This window comes from Lissotriton helveticus, chromosome 8 (assembly GCF_964261635.1).
Source record: "Lissotriton helveticus chromosome 8, aLisHel1.1, whole genome shotgun sequence".
Classification (NCBI taxonomy): Eukaryota; Metazoa; Chordata; class Amphibia; order Caudata; family Salamandridae; genus Lissotriton; species Lissotriton helveticus.
In genome coordinates, this window is record NC_136069.1 from 325,363,261 (window position 1) to 325,384,399 (window position 21,139).

The 21,139-nt window shown below is 47.1% G+C and overlaps 1 protein-coding gene across 1 annotated transcript in view; it reads right to left on the minus strand.

Moving 5' to 3' along the window:
- The window catches only part of MIPEP (mitochondrial intermediate peptidase), a 574,688-nt gene that overhangs the window by 396,947 nt on the left and 156,602 nt on the right, over positions 1-21,139 (minus strand). Inside the window, exon 9 of the mRNA XM_078657099.1 lies at positions 20,688-20,748. Coding sequence (XP_078513225.1) covers positions 20,688-20,748 — 61 coding nt within the window. The remainder of the gene's footprint in view (positions 1-20,687; positions 20,749-21,139) is intronic.

Genomic DNA, 21,139 nt, shown 5'->3' on the forward strand with positions numbered 1-21,139 from the left:
GAAGGGTGTATAAGGGAAGATATGGGTTAAAAACTTTCCTAATGAACTGAGAGGCCTGGTCATAGATGGTATTGTGGAAAACATATGAGTTATCGAATTGTACATGCCTGCTACTGGCAACCAGTGTAGATGTTTGAGATGGAAGACCAAGAAGTCGTGCCAACATATTTTGAATAAGTTGCAGACTATTCAGTTGGTAGAGAAGACGACTTTGGAAGGGGACATTAATAATAAAGAAATATGTGAGACAATGATAGCACGGATGACCAGAAAGTGAGCATGTGTAGATAGTAGGGGCAATGTTTTCTTCACAATTTTCTGGTGGCAGAAACACCTAGAAGTTATCTTAATGATCTGGGTTGAATGTTCAAGCTTACTAACAAATAAAAAGATGGACTGCAGACCTTGATTACCAGCATAGAGCAAGACGCAAGAAAAGATAGCTATTAATGTTCCCCTCGATTAAAAGAACCTCCGTTTTGTAAGAGTAGAGTATGAGGGTTTTAAAACTTCTCCAAGAAGTTACCGCCATCAATCATTCTTGAAAGTTTGATCTTGCTACAGTAACATTGTAACCATGCCTCAATCATGCAGACAACTCTGCTGGGTGTGCCTTAGTAACAAACTCTTACCAGGATGTTTGATTTCAACAGGGAAGTGATACAAGCGAGAAGGAGGAGGGGTGATCTAAGATCCTGCCTCTAGGAGCTGACCTCAAGAGTACTAATGTTGGGAGGGAACCATGCACAATTGACCAAAGTGGTTCAAGAGGGGCATACAAGAAGGAACTGGAGCCCAGAAACTCATGTAGGAAAGAAAAGCAGCCTCAACTCCCTTTACATACACAAGAAATGATGGCAAACTAACACAATGGTGAGAAAGCAGAACGCAAACATAAAGCTAACTAAAATAACAACCTTTAGTTTAGAGTGGCCAGATTAAAGTAGCAATTTAAAATAACAGTATAAGGAAAGTAGCATTTGTATAAAAATGTAAAATAAACTATTCTAACACGCCAGCCAAACTCAACCACAATTAAATCATCCATGATTTGTACAGAAAAGAAATCCATTAAGAGGATGAAAGGATGTACTGCAGATACACTTAAAGGGGATACTAGACGGGGGAAGTTGAGATCCAGATTACAGGCTAACACAAGACAATGTGGCAATTTTAAAAGTTCCAAATTAGCCAAACAGAAGAGCAATGTAGGCTGTTTCTTTCCCAGACCTTCCAGCGTGCCTTTTGCAAATTTTTATGAAATGTCAGTATTTAGAGGTGTCATGTTTGTCAAGGTATTATGAGTACATAGACCTTATAGTTCAAACACACTGAATTCACCCACAGCAAATATATACATATATATTGGCGATCGACACTAGGTACTTATACTGAGGTCAGCTTTTTCAATAGAAAGAGGGTTTTTAGGTCGAGGCTACCGTCCCACAGCAAAGCTGTGGGGGGCGGAGCCGAAGATTTAATGAGTTCAACAGTGGTGCTTTAACACGCCTCTCTCTTCCATTGGCTAGCTTCGTAAATGGAGGCTAGCCATTGGAAGAGATGTGTGTCAATTGCTATTTTCCCCGCCTTGATGCGATCCGTGGGCGTTTCTGCCTCTTTTTTTAAGTCCCGCCCCCCACACCCTCCCTCTCGCCGAGGTCCCATACTCTTTTCCCCGGCTTGATGCGATTTGGGCGTTTCTGTCTCCTTTTTTTTTTTATAGTCCCGCCCCCCACACCCTCCCTCTCGCCGAGGTCCCAGTCTATTCCTCCAGTAATGTACCTTTTGCTACCTCTTGTTTCTCTGTGCCCTCACCTCTCCAGCCCCTCCCTGCTCACCGTGCTCCTTGCTTCCAGCCCAGGCCAAACTCATGCCTTCGAAACGTGACAGCATTGTACAGCCCGGCCGCCTTTTGGTCTCCATCAGTGTGTTAAAGTGCAAAGCCATCAGCCTCCCTCCCACCTCCCCCCCTAATTGCTTTCACGGCCGCGAGGCCATGAGCTACTCCCCCCCCGCCGCTTGCATTTCCCGTACTTGTTTTTTAATCCGCGCTTGCGAATTCCTGAAGCGGCAATGATGGAGTTACAGCGCCACCTGCTGACTGCGTGTGTTTGAGTAAAGTCACCGAAGGCTAATTGCAATCCGTTTGGCGTTTAGGACTGAGGGAGTGAAACCGTGATTATGCAAGTCTGAATGGAATGCATTATCGCCGTCAGGTTTTGTATGGTGATGCTTCACAAACGGTGCTTGTTTCCCACGCTGTAGCCTGTGTCTGTAACTAGAGACTTTCGTGGACTCTGGCTAGTTTTCTCTTATCTTTACTTTCACAATGTCTTGCTCGGCTTGTTTACGCTTCATTAGCGTGTGCTGGAATCCTTTCTGAAGTGTAGAATTTTACACCGAAACTTACACTACAGCAGACTTTGAGCCTGCTCTCTTCCCCATAACATATGTTTATGTATTTTATGTAATTAACACAGTTACAAACGCCTCGTGAAAGCAATTTTGTAAAAAAAACAACGAAGTTTTAAGTTTAATTTAACAAATTGATTCTGTTTCAATTTAAAGCTACAAACATTGTTGGTGTGTAGCTGCAAACATGTAGGTATCGCCGTTTTGGTAGTGGTTAATTTGTAACTTGCGTTACACAGAGTTGATCATCTGAATTTTAATAGGGCCTCCGCTACTGCCGCTTTAACACTTTAATTTCTAAGAGAAGAGATGCATGCGTTTTAATTCTATGTCAGGACAGGAGGCTCCGATTATGCTTTCTCATTTCTTTAATGAAATGCTCAGCAGCCAATAAAAAAACAGAACTACAAATCCCATGAACACTTGGGAACAACCATAGAGGATACACTATATAAGGTCCAAACACTAGTCCTTCTTCCTCTTTCTTTGCTGCTCCGCAGCCAGTTAAGTCTATTTCCATTTACTTCTGCTACATTTGAAAGTTGGTTACATTGTTGCATGCGCTTACTTTCCTAAAGTACTCCGCTGCTTTGTTTCAGGTTGCGCTGCATTGTTTCAGCTGTTGCGCGGTGCTCGCGTGTGTTGTACTTTCGGCTCCTACTTTGTGCCGGTATTTCTTGTAACGCTTGCTCGCGGCGTCTTCTTGGGAGCGCGTCGCCTCCCTGCGCCTGGCCGCTTGTGCCCGGTAGCTTAGTGGAGCGGGAGCAGGGGTCGTCGGCTCCTTGGGGGAGCGCGAGCGCTCTCGAGCCGGTTGTGGCAGTGGCTGCAGCGTCGCGCATGCGCGCTGCGTTTATTTCCGGTTGCAGGCTCTTTCCTCGCGCCGGTTCGCTGACTGAACGCTTCCCAGCGCTCTTGCCCACAGCCCTGCACTTTCGACCCCGTTTTGACGCCGGAGCACAGGAAAGTGTTCTGGTTGTGATTTCATGTGCATAGGCTCTGCCTAGAGTGATTTATAGTTGGCAGGCTTATCTCCCTCCACGTTCTAATCTATTTGCTTAGTGTTTGGTTGTTTCCAGCCTTACTCAAGCCTGCTTTGGGGTTGTCACTCCCCCTTTACTGGTATCTCTGATACTCCATATTGTTACAGTCTTGTGGGCATTGACTTTCTGCACACTGGTGCAATGGCTGATTTCTATGACGCAGATGCAGACTGTTATTATGATGAGGAGGAGGATACTTCTCTTGAATATGACTTGGTCGAGGAGTTGGATAAAGGTGTTCAACTTTCTGTTAACAAGGCACTTGTAAGGGCTATTAATTCCCTAAAACGTCATCTCAATGCCTATGCTATTCAGCAGGGCTGGTTGCCGCCTTCCCAAAAGTCCGCAAAGTCCCCTCATAACCCTCACAAATCAGACTTCCAGAGACTGGCGAAGGTTTTATCTTCAGACAAGCCCAAATCTTCTGCGTCTCTTTATACGGAGGATTCCGACCATGGTCAAGCCTCTTCAGATCATGATTCCCCTCCTACGAAACGCCTCCGTAAGGAGCATTTTGTTGACGCTCCTGAGCGTCCCCGCCTTCTCAATTTCGAACCGGAGGACATTGTTCATCCAAATTCAACGTCATGGTTACCCGCTCCGGCGGTGGCGGCTTATCTTGAGGCGCATGTTCGCCATCCCTTTGAGGCGCCTGTCCGGGCTCGGCTTCGCTCTGAGTGCCCGAGACCGGACCTTGCGGACCATATTGCTGAGACTCCGGAGGTGGACCCTATGATGGTCACCTACCTTAAAAAATACTCTAAGGATCCGAAGAAAGGCCTGGACCGCTCCTGGCGGTCTTGTCAGGATAAATTGATGGACATGTTGGGTCCCCTAGCTAAGATCCTAGACCTGGGTTTCAAGGCCAAGGAGGCCTCGGCGACTGTTAATCCTGACGAACTCATAGAGTGGGCCCAGAGGGCCGTGTGCATGTTTGGAAATGTTAATTGTGCCATTTCAGCAGAACGACGTCGATCCATTCTCCTGAAACTGGATCCGAAATTGGCAGAATTAGCTACCTCTGAGGCCGGTCCTGAAGCGCAGGGCCTTCTCTTTGGACAGCCTTTCTTAAAGGAGCTGACTAAGTTTGTGTCCGCCTTCAGCGGCATCGATAAAGCGCAGGCCTCCTTGCGCCGGGCCATGCGTCCGGTTTTCACCAAGGCCGGACGACAAAGGGGACGATCGTTCGGCCGTGGATCTCAACAACAGTCCCAGAAGGGTGCCTCGCAGCAACGTGGTGGTCACTACGACTCTGGCTACTCCACCCGCGCCAACTTCTATCCTTCCCGTAAAGGAAAAGGACAGTACGGCAAAGGACGTTCTGGTGGCCACCAAGGCCAATATCAAGATTCCGGAGCTACAGGTGAGCCTCATTCAAGCTTGCGATGTGATGTTGGGGGGCAGAGTGCAATATTTTCTGAACAATTGGCGCATGATCTCCAACGATGCTTGGGTGTTAGAAACCGTTCAAGGGTTCAAGATAGAGTTCTATCACCCAATACATCAAACCCGTCTGCCGACCCCTATGCTTTTTTCAAGTCACTCTCAGACTTGTCTGTCGGAGGAGATAGAATTGCTCCTCAGCAAAGGGGCGATTGTTCCTACCCAACGCCATCCACAGGGCTTTGTCAGCTCAGTCTTTCTGGTCGAGAAAAAAGGAGGCGGGTCTCGCCTGGTTCTCAACCTGAAGGACTTCAACAGCGGGGTGATCTACAGGCACTTCAAGATGGAGGGCATCCATCTTCTGCGGGATCTCCTACGGGAAGGGGATTGGATGGTCCGTCTGGACCTGAAAGATGCGTATTTGTCTATCCCGATTTACAGGCCCCATCGCAGGTTCCTACAGTTTCAATGGCTGAATCAGTGGTACGAGTATCGAGTTCTCCCATTCGGCCTTTCGTCAGCACCATGGTGCTTCACGAAATTGTTGAGGCCAGTTGTAGAGCATCTTCGTTCCAGGGGGGTCCGATTGATTATTTACCTGGACGACATTCTTTTTATGGCGGATTGCCCTCTCAAGCTTCTGCAACATCTGGAGTGGTCTGTCACTCTCTTGCAGTCTCTGGGTTTTCTAGTCAATGTTCCGAAATCGGTTTTGGTTCCCACTCAGTCTATCGATTTTCTGGGGTTTCAGATAGATTCATTGACTTGTCAGCTTCTCTTGCCCAATCAGAAACTCCGCTACATCAGGAGAGAGTTGACGTCTGTTATTTCCAAACAGACTGTGTCATTGAGGTCGTTGGCACGTGTGGTAGGTCTTCTAGCATCCTCCATTCAGGCAATTTTTCCGGGCCCTCTACATTACAGGGCGATGCAACGCCTGAAGATTCAACATCTCCGGAAAGGCCTCCGATACTCGGATCAAATTCCTCTCTCAGAAGAGGTGCGGATGGAGATGCAGTGGTGGCTAGACCACATGGAGGCCTGGAATGGTCGAGCCCTGTTCGGGTCGTCTCCGGAGCTGGTGATCGAATCGGATGCCAGTCGATGGGGTTGGGGAGCCCGTTGCGGGTCAGTTTCGACAGGGGGTCGTTGGTCTCCCCAGGAGTTGTCTCTCCATATCAATTGTCTGGAACTCCTAGCGGGTTCCTTTGCGATTCGGTGTTTCTCCCCCCTACAGGCGAATTGTTGCATTCTTCTCAGGATGGACAATGTGTCGGCAGTCCGCTATATCAACAAACTGGGCGGGACACGGTCCAAGATATTAGCGGAGATTGCCAAGGATTTTTGGCATTTTTGCCTCCACCGGAAGATCACGGTTATTGCAGAGTACCTCCCGGGCCGCGACAATCAGGTTGCGGATTGGCACTCCCGACATCTTCGGGATTTCAGCGACTGGAGACTTCACCCTCGAGTCTTCCGCGCCATTCTTCGGCTTTGGGGTCAGTGTCACCTAGACCTTTTCGCCTCTCGCCTCAATACACAGCTTCCCCGGTTTTACAGCTGGAGACCGGACCCCTTAGCTCTGGCCACGGATGCTTTTCTCCAACAGTGGCCGTAGACTCTTTGTTATGCATTTCCCCCGTTCATGATGCTTCCCAGAGTCCTTGCTTACACCAAACGATTTCGAGCGGAGCTGATTCTGATTGCTCCCTTGTGGAAAGCTCAAGCGTGGTTCCCGGTTCTCTTGGAAATGTGCTGTGCACCTCCCCTCCTTCTTCCCCTGAAGCGGAATCTGTTGCTGGATCCCCTCGGAGATCCGCATCCCCTCATTCTCGCCGGCACTCTCCAGTTGCTGGCATGGCGAATCTCGGGGATCGTTGGTCGATCCCAGGAATTTCTAGCGAAGCTGCCACCTTCATTAGTAACGCCTGGTCTCCCAATACCCACAAGCGGTATCGAGGAGCCTGGAAACGCTGGAGTGATTGGTGTGTTCAACGGGAGGTTGATCCCGTTTCAGCGGATATCAGTCTAGTCATTAATTTTTTGACCTCTTTGGCCACTTCTGGATTGGCTTATCGGACCGTTAATAGTTTTCGTTCTGCCATTTCGGCAGGCCATATCCACGTTGATGGTAAGCCTGTTGGTGAACATCATTTGCTGTCCAAACTCCTAAAAGGTATTCGCCTCGCGAAACCTCCCACACCGAAATATGTGTCTTTGTGGGATGTTTCGATTGTTCTGAAATTTTTGAAGAATTGGCCTACTAATCTTTTGTTATCTCGCAAACAGTTGTCTGCAAAACTGACCATGTTACTGTGTCTAGTTTCTTGCAAACGTGTTTCGGATATTCGTGCTTTGGATCTTGCGGGTCGCTGTTTCACCCCTGAGGGTGTTACTTTCAATCTCTCTAGGAGGACTAAAACCAACACCTCCTCCATAACGTATCCTTCTTTTCCGGATCATCCCAATCTTTGTGTTGTCCAGTGTTTGAAAGATTACGAGGTGAGTACCGCTTCTTTACGCGCTGACATGCAGGGTCAGTTGTTGATCGCCTTACAGAAGCCTTTCCGTCCTGTTGCACCGGCTACTTTAGCTCGCTGGGTGCGCTGGCTCATGTCCGAGGCAGGCATTGATGTTTCTGTGTTTGGTGCACATTCTGCTAGAGGCGCGATGGCCTCAAAGGCTTATTCCATGGGTGCTACTTTGTTTGACATCATGAAAGCTGCAGACTGGTCTTCAGACTCTGTTTTCAAGCAATTTTACTATAAACCAATTGTTACTGTTGCTTCTATTGTGGTGGACGAGCTTTAAACAAGCATAATCGGAGCCTCCTGTCCTGACATAGAATTCAAAATTTGCAAACATTCGTGACAAGAATTTTCAATTCTATTAAGGACTAGGAGGCGAGGATTATCCCACCCTATGGTAACTATGTTGCATTATCATGTATTGTACAATATTGCATACTGTTGCAGTTTTTATTTCCTTGTTTCTTTCCCCCCCTGATCTGCTTTGATTATTCTCTCCATTATTTGGATATTACGGCTATATGTCTTTTGCAGGTTCAGACCAGAAGTGATATGGTTATTCTGCTTTGAGAGTTTCCTCTGCCTCCTTGTTCACGGACCCAGGATGTCTCCATCTTCTGCTTCAGGATCCTTTGGATTTCGGCAGCTTGTTTGGAACTTTTGTTGTTGCTGTACCTGGGATTGTTTTTTGATGTGGAACTGTTTACCCAAAGAAAGAGGAAGAAGGACTAGTGTTTGGACCTTATATAGTGTATCCTCTATGGTTGTTCCCAAGTGTTCATGGGATTTGTAGTTCTGTTTTTTTATTGGCTGCTGAGCATTTCATTAAAGAAATGAGAAAGCATAATCCTCGCCTCCTAGTCCTTAATAGAATTGAAAATTCTTGTCACGAATGTTTGCAAATTTTGAATTATGCGGTAGATTAACACAGGGTGTTTTCTGTTTAGCTTGCACAACATAAAGCATATAAACTGTAGAAATAAGGGTGGGATGTTGTTAAATGGTCAAAGTGGCACCGTACGAGTTTGGCAAATATGTTTTATTGTTTAGTTGTAGTTATTCATCTTTTATTGTGGACGAAGTACTGTTAATTTTGATACATGTAATAAATACATTTGAACGCAAGTGGTGCTATGCTATGAAATTATTTTGTATGTAGATGGGAATAATTAGCTATTGCCGCCCTGTTAGTGCTTGTGAATGGTTTATGCACAACTTATACTTTGAAAACGATATGTGTTTATGGGTTTTGCATTGCGATCTTTAGCATACAGACAAGGCACCGTAAATTTGTAATTTTTAATGTGCATAATTTAGTCAACCCGACCATATATTTGGGTGGTCGTCAGCCATATAATTTCAGTGGCTTTACAGATATATTGATGTTTGGAATATACACAAATGGACATCAGGATTTATGTTGCAAAGCTACTATTACAGGTAAGTAATGTGCTTTTGAAGACAGGCATGTGAAGTAGTTAATGAAGGAGGAGTGCAATGGTGCTAGTGACCCGGTCCCCCCACCACATTAACCGTGTACAGAGTTTTCTCCAACAACCTTTTGGTCAGATGCTAGTCGTGCTGTATGTACACACCCTGCCTAAAGCTCGCCATCCCAGAAACACACCACAGTCCTTGTATTTGCTTTCTACTCAGCGGCTGTACTTTGTGCTTCCTTGTGGTGCCCACAGGGCTTATGCTGTGGAGATATAAGGGTAATAGGGCTTGCCATGTACACCTAACAGCCTACTGCATCCTAAGGTGGGGAGGCCAAACATGTACTTTTCTTTGCTATATGTGAGTTTTTTTTGTCTTATATGTGCTTTATGCTCACCATTTGTGCTTTTAAAGTGCTTCTTGTGCATTTCTTGGAATCCGAATGTGTCCTTTTCAGGCCACACAAACCTTCTTTACCTATATACGAGTCTTTTGGACGTAGCGTTTGGCTTTTACACTTCACTGTGTATTGTGCCTTTGTTCACGATATCTGCTTTTAATGTTTTAGGCGTGCCCTTTAAACTTTATATGTGGCTTTTAGTTTCGTAAACCTTTTAGTTACATTGCCCAGTAAACACGTAGCTACTGCTGCCTTCGTAATGCTTAATTTGCAAATAATGAAGTGGCGGTGTTTCATGAGGCAGCAGCTTCACAATATGATTTTTTTTTGGGGGGGGGGGAATGTACCTGAAAGAAGAGTGTATGGACTAAACTTTAATAGGGTTTTAGCGGCAGCTGTTTTCAGTAAATTTGACTTTTTGGGGCACATAATTTTGTCAACCCAGCAACATTTTTGGGTGCCACATAGATTTACATGTGAATGTAAATATAGATTTATGGGGCAGGTTACAGGTAAGTAATGTGTTTATGAAGACAGGCATGTGTAGTAGTTAATAAAGGACTGCAGTGGTGCTAGTGACCCAGTTCCCCCACCAAATTATCAATTTCCGTTTTTAAAACTATATCCTTTTGGGCAAGCGTTAGTCTCGCTGTATGAACACACCCGTTTTAACGCTCACCATGCCACTAACAGAACACAGTTGCATCCGCTGTTTGCGGTGCTTCTCTGTGGTGCCCACACAGGCTTATGCTGTGGAAATATAAGGCAATAGTGCTGCCATCTACATATAACCGCGGGGGGGAAACAGGTACATTTGTTTGCTCAATGTGACTTTTATTTTCTTAGTCCTGCCTTTTGCTCACGGTTTGTGTCTTTACAGAATTTCTTGTGTGGCCTTTGGAATTGGTGCTGCTTTCCTAGTGCTTAATTTGTGACAAACAGATTCACTCTATCCATCTACCGCCCTCACTCCATCTATCCATCTACCGCCCTCACTCCATCTATCCATCTACCGCCCTCACTCCATCTACCGCCCTCACTCCATCTACCGCCCTCACTCCATCTACCGCCCTCACTCCATCTACCGCCCCCACTCCATCTATCCATCTACCGTCCTCACTCCATCTATCCATCTACCGCCCTCACTCCATCTATCCATCTACCGCCCTCACTCCATCTATCCATCTACCGCCCTCACTCCATCTAACCATCTACCGCCCTCACTCCATCTATCCATCTACCGCCCTCACTCCATCTACCGCCCTCACTCCATCTACCGCCCTCACTCCATCTACCGCCCTCACTCCATCTACCGCCCTCACTCCATCTACCGCCCTCACTCCATCTACCGCCCTCACTCCATCTACCGCCCTCACTCCATCTACCGCCCTCACTCCATCTACCGCCCTCACTCCATCTACCGTCCTCACTCCATCTACCGTCCTCACTCCATCTACCGTCCTCACTCCATCTACCGTCCTCACTCCATCTACCGTCCTCACTCCATCTATCCATCTACCGTCCTCACTCCATCTATCCATCTACCATCCTCACTCCATCTATCCATCTACCGCCCTCACTCCATCTATCCATCTACCGCCCTCACTCCATCTATCCATCTACTGCCCTCACTTCATCTATCCATCTACCGCCCCCACTCCATCTATCCATCTACCGCCCTCACTCCCTCACTCCATCTACCGCCCTCACTCCCTCACTCCATCTACCGCCCTCACTCCCTCACTCCATCTACCGCCCTCACTCCATCTACCGCCCTCACTTCATCTACTGCCCTCACTCCATCTACCGCCCTCACTCCATCTACCGCCCTCACTCCATCTACCGCCCTCACTCCATCTATCCATCTACCGCCCTCACTCCATCTATCCATCTACCGCCCTCACTCCATCTATCCATCTACCGCCCTCACTCCATCTACCGCCCTCACTCCATCTACCGCCCTCACTCCATCTACCGCCCTCACTCCATCTACCGCCCTCACTCCATCTACCGCCCTCACTCCATCTACCGCCCTCACTCCATCTACCGCCCTCACTCCATCTACCGCCCTCACTCCATCTACCGTCCTCACTCCATCTACCGTCCTCACTCCATCTACCGTCCTCACTCCATCTACCGTCCTCACTCCATCTACCGCCCTCACTCCATCTACCGTCCTCATTCCATCTATCCATCTACCGTCCTCACTCCATCTATCCATCTACCGCCCTGACTCCATCTATCCATCTACCGCCCTGACTCCATCTATCCATCTACCGCCCTCACTCCATCTATCCATCTACCGCCCTCACTCCATCTATCCATCTACCGCCCTCACTCCATCTATCCATCTACCGCCCTCACTCCATCTACCGCCCTCGGTCCATCTACCGCCCTCGGTCCATCTACCGCCCTCGCTCCATCTACCGCCCTCACTCCATCTATCCATCTACAGCCCTCACTCCATCTATCCATCTACCGCCCTCACTCCATCTATCCATCTACCGCCCTCACTCCATCTATCCATCTACCGCCCTCACTCCATCTATCCATCTACCGCCCTCACTCCATCTATCCATCTACCGCCCTCACTCCATCTATCCATCTACCGCCCTCATTCCATCTATCCATCTACCGCCCTCACTCCATCTACCGCCCTCACTCCATCTACCGCCCTCACTCCATCTACCGCCCTCACTCCATCTACCGCCCTCACTCCATCTACCGCCCTCACTCCATCTACCGCCCTCACTCCATCTACCGCCCTCACTCCATCTACCGCCCTCACTCCATCTACCGCCCTCACTCCATCTACCGCCCTCACTCCATCTACCGCCCTCACTCCATCTACCGCCCTCACTCCATCTACCGCCCTCACTCCATCTACCGCCCTCACTCCATCTACCGCCCTCACTCCATCTACCGCCCTCACTCCATCTACCGCTCTCACTCCATCTACCGCTCTCACTCCATCTACCGCTCTCACTCCATCTACCGCTCTCACTCCATCTACCGCCCTCACTCCATCTACCGCCCTCACTCCATCTACCGCCCTCACTCCATCTACCGTCCTCACTCCATCTACCGTCCTCACTCAATCTACCGTCCTCACTCCATCTATCCATCTACCGCCCTCACTCCATCTATCCATCTACCGCCCTCACTCCATCTATCCATCTACCGCCCTCACTCCATCTATCCATCTACCGCCCTCACTCCATCTATCCATCTACCGCCCTCACTCCATCTACCGCCCTCACTCCATCTACCGCCCTCACTCCATCTACCGCCCTCGCTCCATCTACCGCCCTCGCTCCATCTACCGCCCTCGCTCCATCTACCGCCCTCGCTCCATCTACCGCCCTCGCTCCATCTACCGCCCTCGCTCCATCTACCGCCCTCGCTCCATCTACCGCCCTCGCTCCATCTACCGCCCTCGCTCCATCTACCGCCCTCGCTCCATCTACCGCCCTCGCTCCATCTACCGCCCTCGCTCCATCTACCGCCCTCGCTCCATCTACCGCCCTCGCTCCAGCTACCGCCCTCGCTCCAGCTACCACCCTCGCTCCAGCTACCGCCCTCGCTCCAGCTACCGCCCTCGCTCTAGCTATCGCCCTCGCTCTAGCTATCGCCCTCGCTCTACCTATCGCCCTCGCGCTAGCTATCGTCCTCGCCCTATCTATCGTCCTCACTCTAGCTATCGCCCTATCTATCGTCCTCGCCCTATCTATCGTCCTCGCCCTATCTATCGCCCTCTCTCTATCTATCGCCCTATCTATCGTCCTCGCCCTATCTATCGCCCTCGCTCTAGCTATCGCCCTCGCCCTATCGCCCTATCTATCGCCCTCGCCCTATCTATCGTCCTCGCCCTATCTATCGTCCTCGCCCTATCTATCGTCCTCACTCTAGCTATCGCCCTATCTATCGTCCTCGCCCTATCTATCGCCCTCGCCCTATCTATCGCCCTCGCCCTATCTATCGCCCTCGCCCTATCTATCGCCCTCTCTCTATCGCCCTATCTATCGTCCTCGCCCTATCTATCGCCCTTGCCCTATCTATCGCCCTATCTATCGCCCTCGCCCTATCTATCGCCCTCGCCCTATCGCCCTCGCCCTATCTATCGCCCTCGCCCTATCTATCGCCCTCGCTCTATCTATCGCCCTATCTATCGTCCTCGCCCTATCTATCGTCCTCGCCCTATCTATCGCCCTCTCTATCGCCCTCGCCCTATCTATCGCCCTATCGCCCTCGCCCTATCTATCGCCCTCGCTCTATCTATCGCCCTCACTCTATCGCCCTCACTCTATCTATCGCCCTCACTTCACAAAACTTATTTACAAAAGTTTAAGCTCTTGCCATTATAAATTACAATAACTTTCATTTAAGTTTTAATTATTTAAAAAAAATAAAAGCCATTGTTATTTGTAAGATCAATACACCTAAGTCACGTTAAATACAACACATATTGCATTACAAATGCTATAGGTGTCACATTTGAGAAAGTTAAACATATTGGCATTGTAAATGACAAAGCTATTAATTTCGCTATTTTCAAAACCAACACATAAATAAAAAATGTGTCATTTACAATACCAATAGCTCAAACTTTCCTAATGCGAGACCTATTGCATTGCAAATGCTTGTTTTGTTTGCTAATAACTTTGGCCCCATTTGACAAAACTTTCTAAAGAAAAGAGTTCATCCACTGGGGTCCAAAAACGCGAAAATCAGCATGCTTTTCCCATAAACTTCTTTAGACACGTCTATAGCAGAAACAGCTGAACATAATTTCACCGAATTCAGCAGGAAGCTAGATCTTGCTCTGCAGATTATGCTTTTTGTGATATGGTGTAAATCTGTTGAGCGGTTTTTGAGAAATTTAGGGTCAAATAAATTTTATATTGTGGCAGTTTGGTATGACAGAATCTCGAGAGACTCTTGCGGGAGCGCAGGTTTAAAAATAGAGCATTGTGATTGGCCCAGGGAGCTTTATCTTCCTTGTGCCATCTCACTCCTGTGAGAGCGAGCTCTCGGATTGGCTGCCAGCAACATAAAAAAAAGGTAGCCATTACAGGGCTCGCGGACTCAGTGTCCTGTCCTAAATTACAAAAAATAAAGATATATGGGGGCCGGGTAGGGAAACAATGCCAGCCAGCGTTTCTTTACCCCTATGGAGCCTACCCCGTGCCTGTGTACATAAAGGGGAGTGGGGCTGCGTGGCCCAAGCCTCCGAGGCCCAAGGAGGCCACCACAGTGCCAAAAACAATGTTGAAGATATTATGTACTGGAATGGAGACATTTGCAACCCCCCCGTCCCAAGCCATTTGAGTTCCCAGGGGCCAAACATATTATGTTTGGGAAGGGAGGACGTGCACCCATCCCCAAAGGGTCCAGGTCCGACATTCAGAAAAATGGGGAGGAAGGGAGGGAGAAGGGGTCCCCCTCCTCAACCTTCTAAAGGCCCCGGGGAGCTCACACTTATAAGGTCCCAAAGGCGAGACCTATTGGTTATGCCAATGCTCATGTATTTTTGGTTGCTCACAATTTTTACTACCTCAAGTATTTTGTTTGCTCACAATTGTCACTATTACCTTTACTACCTCATGTATTTTTGGTTGCTCACAATTTTTACTACCTCATGTATTTTGTTTGCTCACAATTGTCACTATTACCTTATGTAAGTAACGTATGTTTTTGTAATCTGTTATTTGGTAATGTTTCTCAGGCCCGGTTCTAGCGGGTGGTCCGGGTGGGCCCGGCCCACCCAAACATCAGCCTGGCCCACCCAAACAGGATCCTTGGCCCTCGCAGTGAGGGCTTGAAGGCAGGCGCACAACGCCTTTGGGATCAAAGTGCTTCAGCCCTCCCCCGCTGTGTGTGTCAGCCCGGGCTGAGGGGCTCACACACACAGTGACAGTTTAGAGATTATCGAGGCCGCACCCGAGTACTTCACAGGTCTTTACAAGACCATTTACATGTTAATGAGGCTTGGTTTATTTTTTCACCCCTTCATCTCTGCAAGGCGAAAGGCGATAAATCCTTTCTTTGACAAAGGTAACCTTTGGTAACCTTTGCCTACTGTCCTGCTGCGTTGATATTTATTTTTCTAAGCACCACAGAAGAAAAGAAGTTTGTTTATTCCTATGCACCTTTCCTGACCCCTGCAGTGGCTTATCACATAAGGCTGTGACACAAAGTTTGACTAATAGAGTAGGTAAGTGAATGTGATACTATATTTTTTTCTTTTAAAAATCTGCACAGGCCCAGCAGGACACATACTTCGTGTGTGCTTCATTTAAACAGACAGCATTTATCATTATCATGGCCGATAAGGGACAACAATAGGAATACAAAATGCCCAGATAACGCTGGTGATAATAATCCTGCTGGAGAGCAATCATTTGTATGTTAGTAGTTTTCAAATGCAGATGAACTGTATTTTATGTGGATAGCTCCAGGGCTTTAAGTGGGATGAAAAAACTGGGGGTCTCTCAAAGGGGCGTAGCCAATGTAATTGAGGACGTGTCTTAAAAACAGTACGTTAAAAATCTGTGTTAAGCAGTGTGCGGCCCGACTTCTATTATGCTGTTTCTGTCATTGCATCCAGGTATATGATGCAACAAGTAACATCATACCTACAAGTCAGGACTATTGACTTTGTCAATGGTTGTTAGTTGCATAAGATAAATAACAGCAACTATGGCTTGTATATAATATTGCAAAAGCTTCCACTTAAAGCACTGGTGACATCACAACAGTGTTACTGTTCCTGAGTTTCATAAAGAGAAGGGAAATCCAGAGAGAAAATGACTCTCTTTAAAGGATTTCCCTTACCCCTACAACGCTCACCTGGCATGTCGTCATGCCGTAACTTTCCACTTCTGAGTAGTGTGAGCAGGGTGCACCGATGTGCCTCCGGTTTCTCGAAACGGGCCTCTATCGGGCTCTGTTTTGTGCCCTGGCACTTTTTCCAAACTGCAGTGACAGCAGACTGCTGTCATTGCAGTTCGGAAAAAAACGGACTACCTGCGACCAGCACACAAAACAGAGCCCTATAGAGACCCGTTTCGAGGCCCCCTTAAAAAAGTTGCTGGTGCTCAGACCCAGTGAGACCCGGCCTACTTAAAGCCATGGATAGCTCAGTGGGTTAGTGCCTTTGTCACAGAGATCCTTGTGTTACTTGCAGTTCAGAAGTTACAATCCTAACATAGGACAGTAACCAATGAACTGTCATCAAAGAGCTGCATACAAACATGGATGGTATAGTTAGAACTTAGCTTTTTTTGTTTTGTGATATAGTTAGAACTTTCCCAGTCTTTCATTATTCTAATGTTGCTAAATTGAGTATGTTTGGGCAGATATACATTTTTATCAGTAAAGCTGACCCCCATGGAATACTCTTTAAATCCTAAGGTTGTGTTCCCCAGACCAAACCTTCTTAAAATATCCCACCCACCAGTATGGATGACATGTGATTCATACACCTTGTAATCCTCATTGGCTTATGTGACATTCCCTATAGACTGATTTACATACTTGTATGATTCATTGTCTCTGTATAATGTGTGCGTTGAGTAAAGTACTCACACATACTACACTGATATGAGTAGCACTATGCAACAAATGAAATGCATATGAGAGAGGGGCTATGTAAAGATAAGGGGCACTGTTGGAGGGTGGCAGTGAGGGAATCCGCGGAGGAGGTAGTAGAAGGGGCTATGGAGCGATGAGGGGCACTGTTGGAGGGTGGCAGTGAGGGAATCTGAGGAAGAGGTCATGGGGTGGAGGGGGGAGTCAGGGAGAGATGAGGGGCACTGCTGGAGGGTGGCATTGAGGGAATCTGAGGAGGAGGTCAATAGGGGGAGGGGCTATGGGGAGATGAGGGGCACATGTGGCGTGTGGCTTTGAGGGAATCCGAGGAGGAGGTCAATAGAGGGGGCCATTGGGAGATGAGGGGCACTGTTGGAAGGTGGGGGTAAAGGTATTTACGGAGAAAGAGGTTATTGGTGCGGTGCCAAAAAAGACTTTCGCATCAGCGCTGAAGCCAGCCTTTCTGTTTTTGTTTATTTAATTAGGAGTCGGGTCATAAGGGCTACTGTGGGACATACTTTAAAGTGCGTGCTAATTATATTTACTGCTATATTCAATGTTTTAAGTTTGAAGGTGATTTTACTAATGTTTTTACTGGGAAAAATGAAAGTGGATCCTGATGTTGCCTGATATGGGGCTGGGGCCCAAGGTCAGCAGTGAGATAAGGTGCACTGGAGAGGAGTAGTGGGTAATCAAGCCTGTAAGGGAGTGCGCTGCAGAGTCCGGGGTCAGGTGGAGGTAGTAATGAAGAGGGATTCTCCCTGAAGGCTTGCACAGAGGGAGCCCGAGAAGTGTCACTTGCCTGATACTTCCACCTCAGAAACTTCCTCTTCCCATCAAAGGGACATTACATGGAAAACACACTTTTTGAGAGTGATCACATTTAGAAAGAGATTTGGGAAAGAGTGCGTTTTACTGGGCCTTGTAAGACTAAGAAGAGATAAAGGAGGGCCCTGAAGCAGGCCTGCCTAGACATATATGCGACAAATCGAGCCCGCAGTGGCCCACCCAAATGCACCCTTGGCCCACCCAAATAAAAATTCCTGGAACCGGGCCTGTTTCTCATTATGTTTCATTTCTGTTCCTAATGTGAAGCGCTCTGACGCCTTCGGGTAAAGTCCGCGCTATATAAAAATGCATAAATAAATAAAATTGTTTGGCATGCCTGGGACGATTTCTAATCCCAATCCAACCCTGCGCTGTACCATCCCTAGCTGCGCTTACTGTAAGCTTGTATTGGATTTTGATGCAAGGGGGCGGTGAGTGCATAGCACGCATCGGAAACACACGGTCCTCCTCCTTTCTGAAGCCCACCCCTCTAGCTGCGATCGACCCCCTCTTGTTTCCTACTTCCAACTCAACAGTGATTGGCACAGGAGAAGCGGGGCATTCGAGGGAGCGCTGCTGCTTAGGCCCCGCGCAGAACGTGTACATCAGCAAACTTCAGATGGGTTAAAGAGTTGTTCCCGCCCTCCTCGTTTCTGCGAGCATCTCCTTCCAAAATGTGTGTGTTTAATTCTGGGGAAGGGGTCAGCAGGGGGAAGAGTGCCTATGGACGAGAGGTTGGTGCAGACACGATGTGTACACAAACTCGTTGAACTCGCACAGCGGCATTCGGCTGAGATGCGAGTTAAGAGCGCCACCTCCAGGCTGTTTCTAGGCCGTGTTTAGGTTCATGATGAAGCCCTCCGTCTCGGCGCATCGGTTTGTTAACCCCTTCGGTGCTGGTGACGGAACCGCTCCGTCACCAGCGTCGGTTGAGCTGTGCTGGTGACGGAGCAGTTCCGTCATGGCCCGCCCAGCTCGATAGAACGCTCATGCGCGGCACGAATTCCGCGCCTGCGCTGAGCGTTCTATTGAGCGGGGCGGGCCGTGAGGGAACCGCTCCGTCACGAGCACAGCTCAACCGAGGCTCGTGACGGAGCGGCTCCGTCACGAGCATGCGGCCGCCGCGCGGCCGCGAAAATTCGTTAGCACTGCGGCGGAATAGCCGCCGCAGTGAAGTGGTTAACTTCTGGATTTAGGAAGTACTTTCTGAACTCCCAAGCAGCTAGAAGTGTTCTTTAGCCTTCTGTATGTAGCCTGCGCACAGAGCAACTCTGAAGCTAAAATAACAACAATGCACATTTCTTACTCCTCTACTTGTACCTTGTTTAATTGGTCTTGTCGTTCTTTGATTTTTTTTATTGGATGTTTTCTGTGTTGTCCATCTAATATTTGCAGTTTGTGTCTCCCATATCGTGCATGTAAGCTTGTTTACCCCCGAGATGTATTATTTATGTACTTGTGCAAAATGCCCTGTGTGGATTGAACCATGTGTCTCCTCTTACCACTCACTCTGCTCCCCAAGTCCCTCTACCGTCCCTCCTGGCCTGGGGGATCTCTGAACTCTTTAATGAACACAGGTTAAAGCAATGTAATGGTTAGGTGCATTTGACAATGACAACATTAACGTTTTGAACTAAAAAAAACACAAATTCCCTAGTTATAGTTAGCAGCACTAACTATAACTTGTGCCCCCGCCATGCTCTGCTCATAACCTCACATAAGACATCACTTATGACATGTTCTTAGACAACATTTATGACATCACAGATGACATCTCAAATGATAACGTTACTTTAACCTTTGTTTTTTTACAGTGAATATATATAATGTGTATTAATTCATATACAGTGATTCTATAGTTAGGTGAAAATTTCTGTGATAACGTAAAGTTTTAAACAAAGAAAATAAAAAAACACTGATATTCACCAGCGATAGTTATCTCTAGTAACTATAAGTTGTGCTCTAAAGTAACTATAACTCGCACCCCTGCCAAGCACAGTTTTGTAATCAATTATGTAATTTCCAATGTTGTAGTGATGTTATAAATGATGTTATAGAATATCTCTTAAATTATGAAATATGTGGGGTAATTAGCTATGCATGGCAAGGACACAAGCTATTATAGTCACATCAGGACACAAGTTATAGTTCCTAGAGAGAACTCCATTTGATGAAACATTAAAAAAGGCAATCTGATTTGGGATGGAGATGGCAGGTTTTAAGGAGATACCGCAAGTTGGTGCAAAAAAGAGATAATGGGCAGGGGGTCAAAAAATACATTTCCCATTTTACCTTCCTTAAGAAGCTTTGAACTGAACTAAATAAGCCATGATTGAACAGAACTATCTTAAGCTTGGCAGGAAGCAGAACTCTACTCTAAGTACCTTTGCTTGGATGGTGTAAAGCAGCTCAGTAGCAGTCAAGATAGTAACTGCGAAAAGGTGTTGTTTTGTAGGTGTAAATGTGAGCTCATCTGTCAACTAAGCTAGAGCTAGGTGGACCGTTAGACCAGCTGAAATCAGGCTCAAGGCCCATCTGCTGACCCAAATTAGAAAAATTAAATACTCAAATAACATTGTACGATGGAGTATTTCTCCCTTGGTCCATTTTGGGTCTGTTTTTTCAAAATTGAGAAATGGATCCGAAATATCAGACTGGCTGGCCAAATGAGAAAACTCTCTCTTGAGGCCAAGTATTACAGGACAGATACAACATCCTCAAATTCGTTTTGCAAGACCATGTCAAAAAAGACCTTTTACCACAGAACATAACCTGGGGTTAGGGTAGTTCTTACCAAACTCATATTTATTTTGTTGTGTCAAGTAGCAGTCTTATTCAGAAGACCACTGACCCATAACTGACAGCCCTGCCAGGTTTTGCTCTTAGAAGGCAACTTTTTATTGTGCACCTTCGGCAAAGGAGTATACTGAGAATGGTTGGGGGAGAGGAGTCATTTATGACATGCGTTGCATAAGATAACAGCAACTTTCAGTGTTTTTTCAGATTTTTCCTGATTGAGACATAATGTTAACTGTGTTTTCCAGTGACATAAGTATACATTTTACTTACTGAATTAGTCGGATTAAGTTTCATTTTCATCTTTCCCATCATTTCAAAATCCTTTGTAGTTCTGGAAAACAAATGTAATTGTTATTTTCTCTGCCAATGTAATGTATGTTTTGCATTAAATACATTAGAAAAACAAAACCTTCGAAATCGTTAAACACCAAGCCGTTGAGCCTTTGACAATAAGTACTGTCCAACTGATAGAGGCAGAAGTAGGATTGTGAAAGCAAGAAACTTCAAACATTTTATCCTTCGGTATCATACTAGGTTTCTTTCATGGAATGCCTGAATTTGAATGCTTCGAAATATGGTAGGAGGGTTAAAAACGATATGGATGCATGGATGAAGTCTGAGGGCAACCTGCTTGTTTTTTCACCTTTTTATCAACCATATTTTTCCTGAGATTACGACTCTAGGCAATGTCTCGGCCAGAATAGAAGTAGCCATAACTGAGA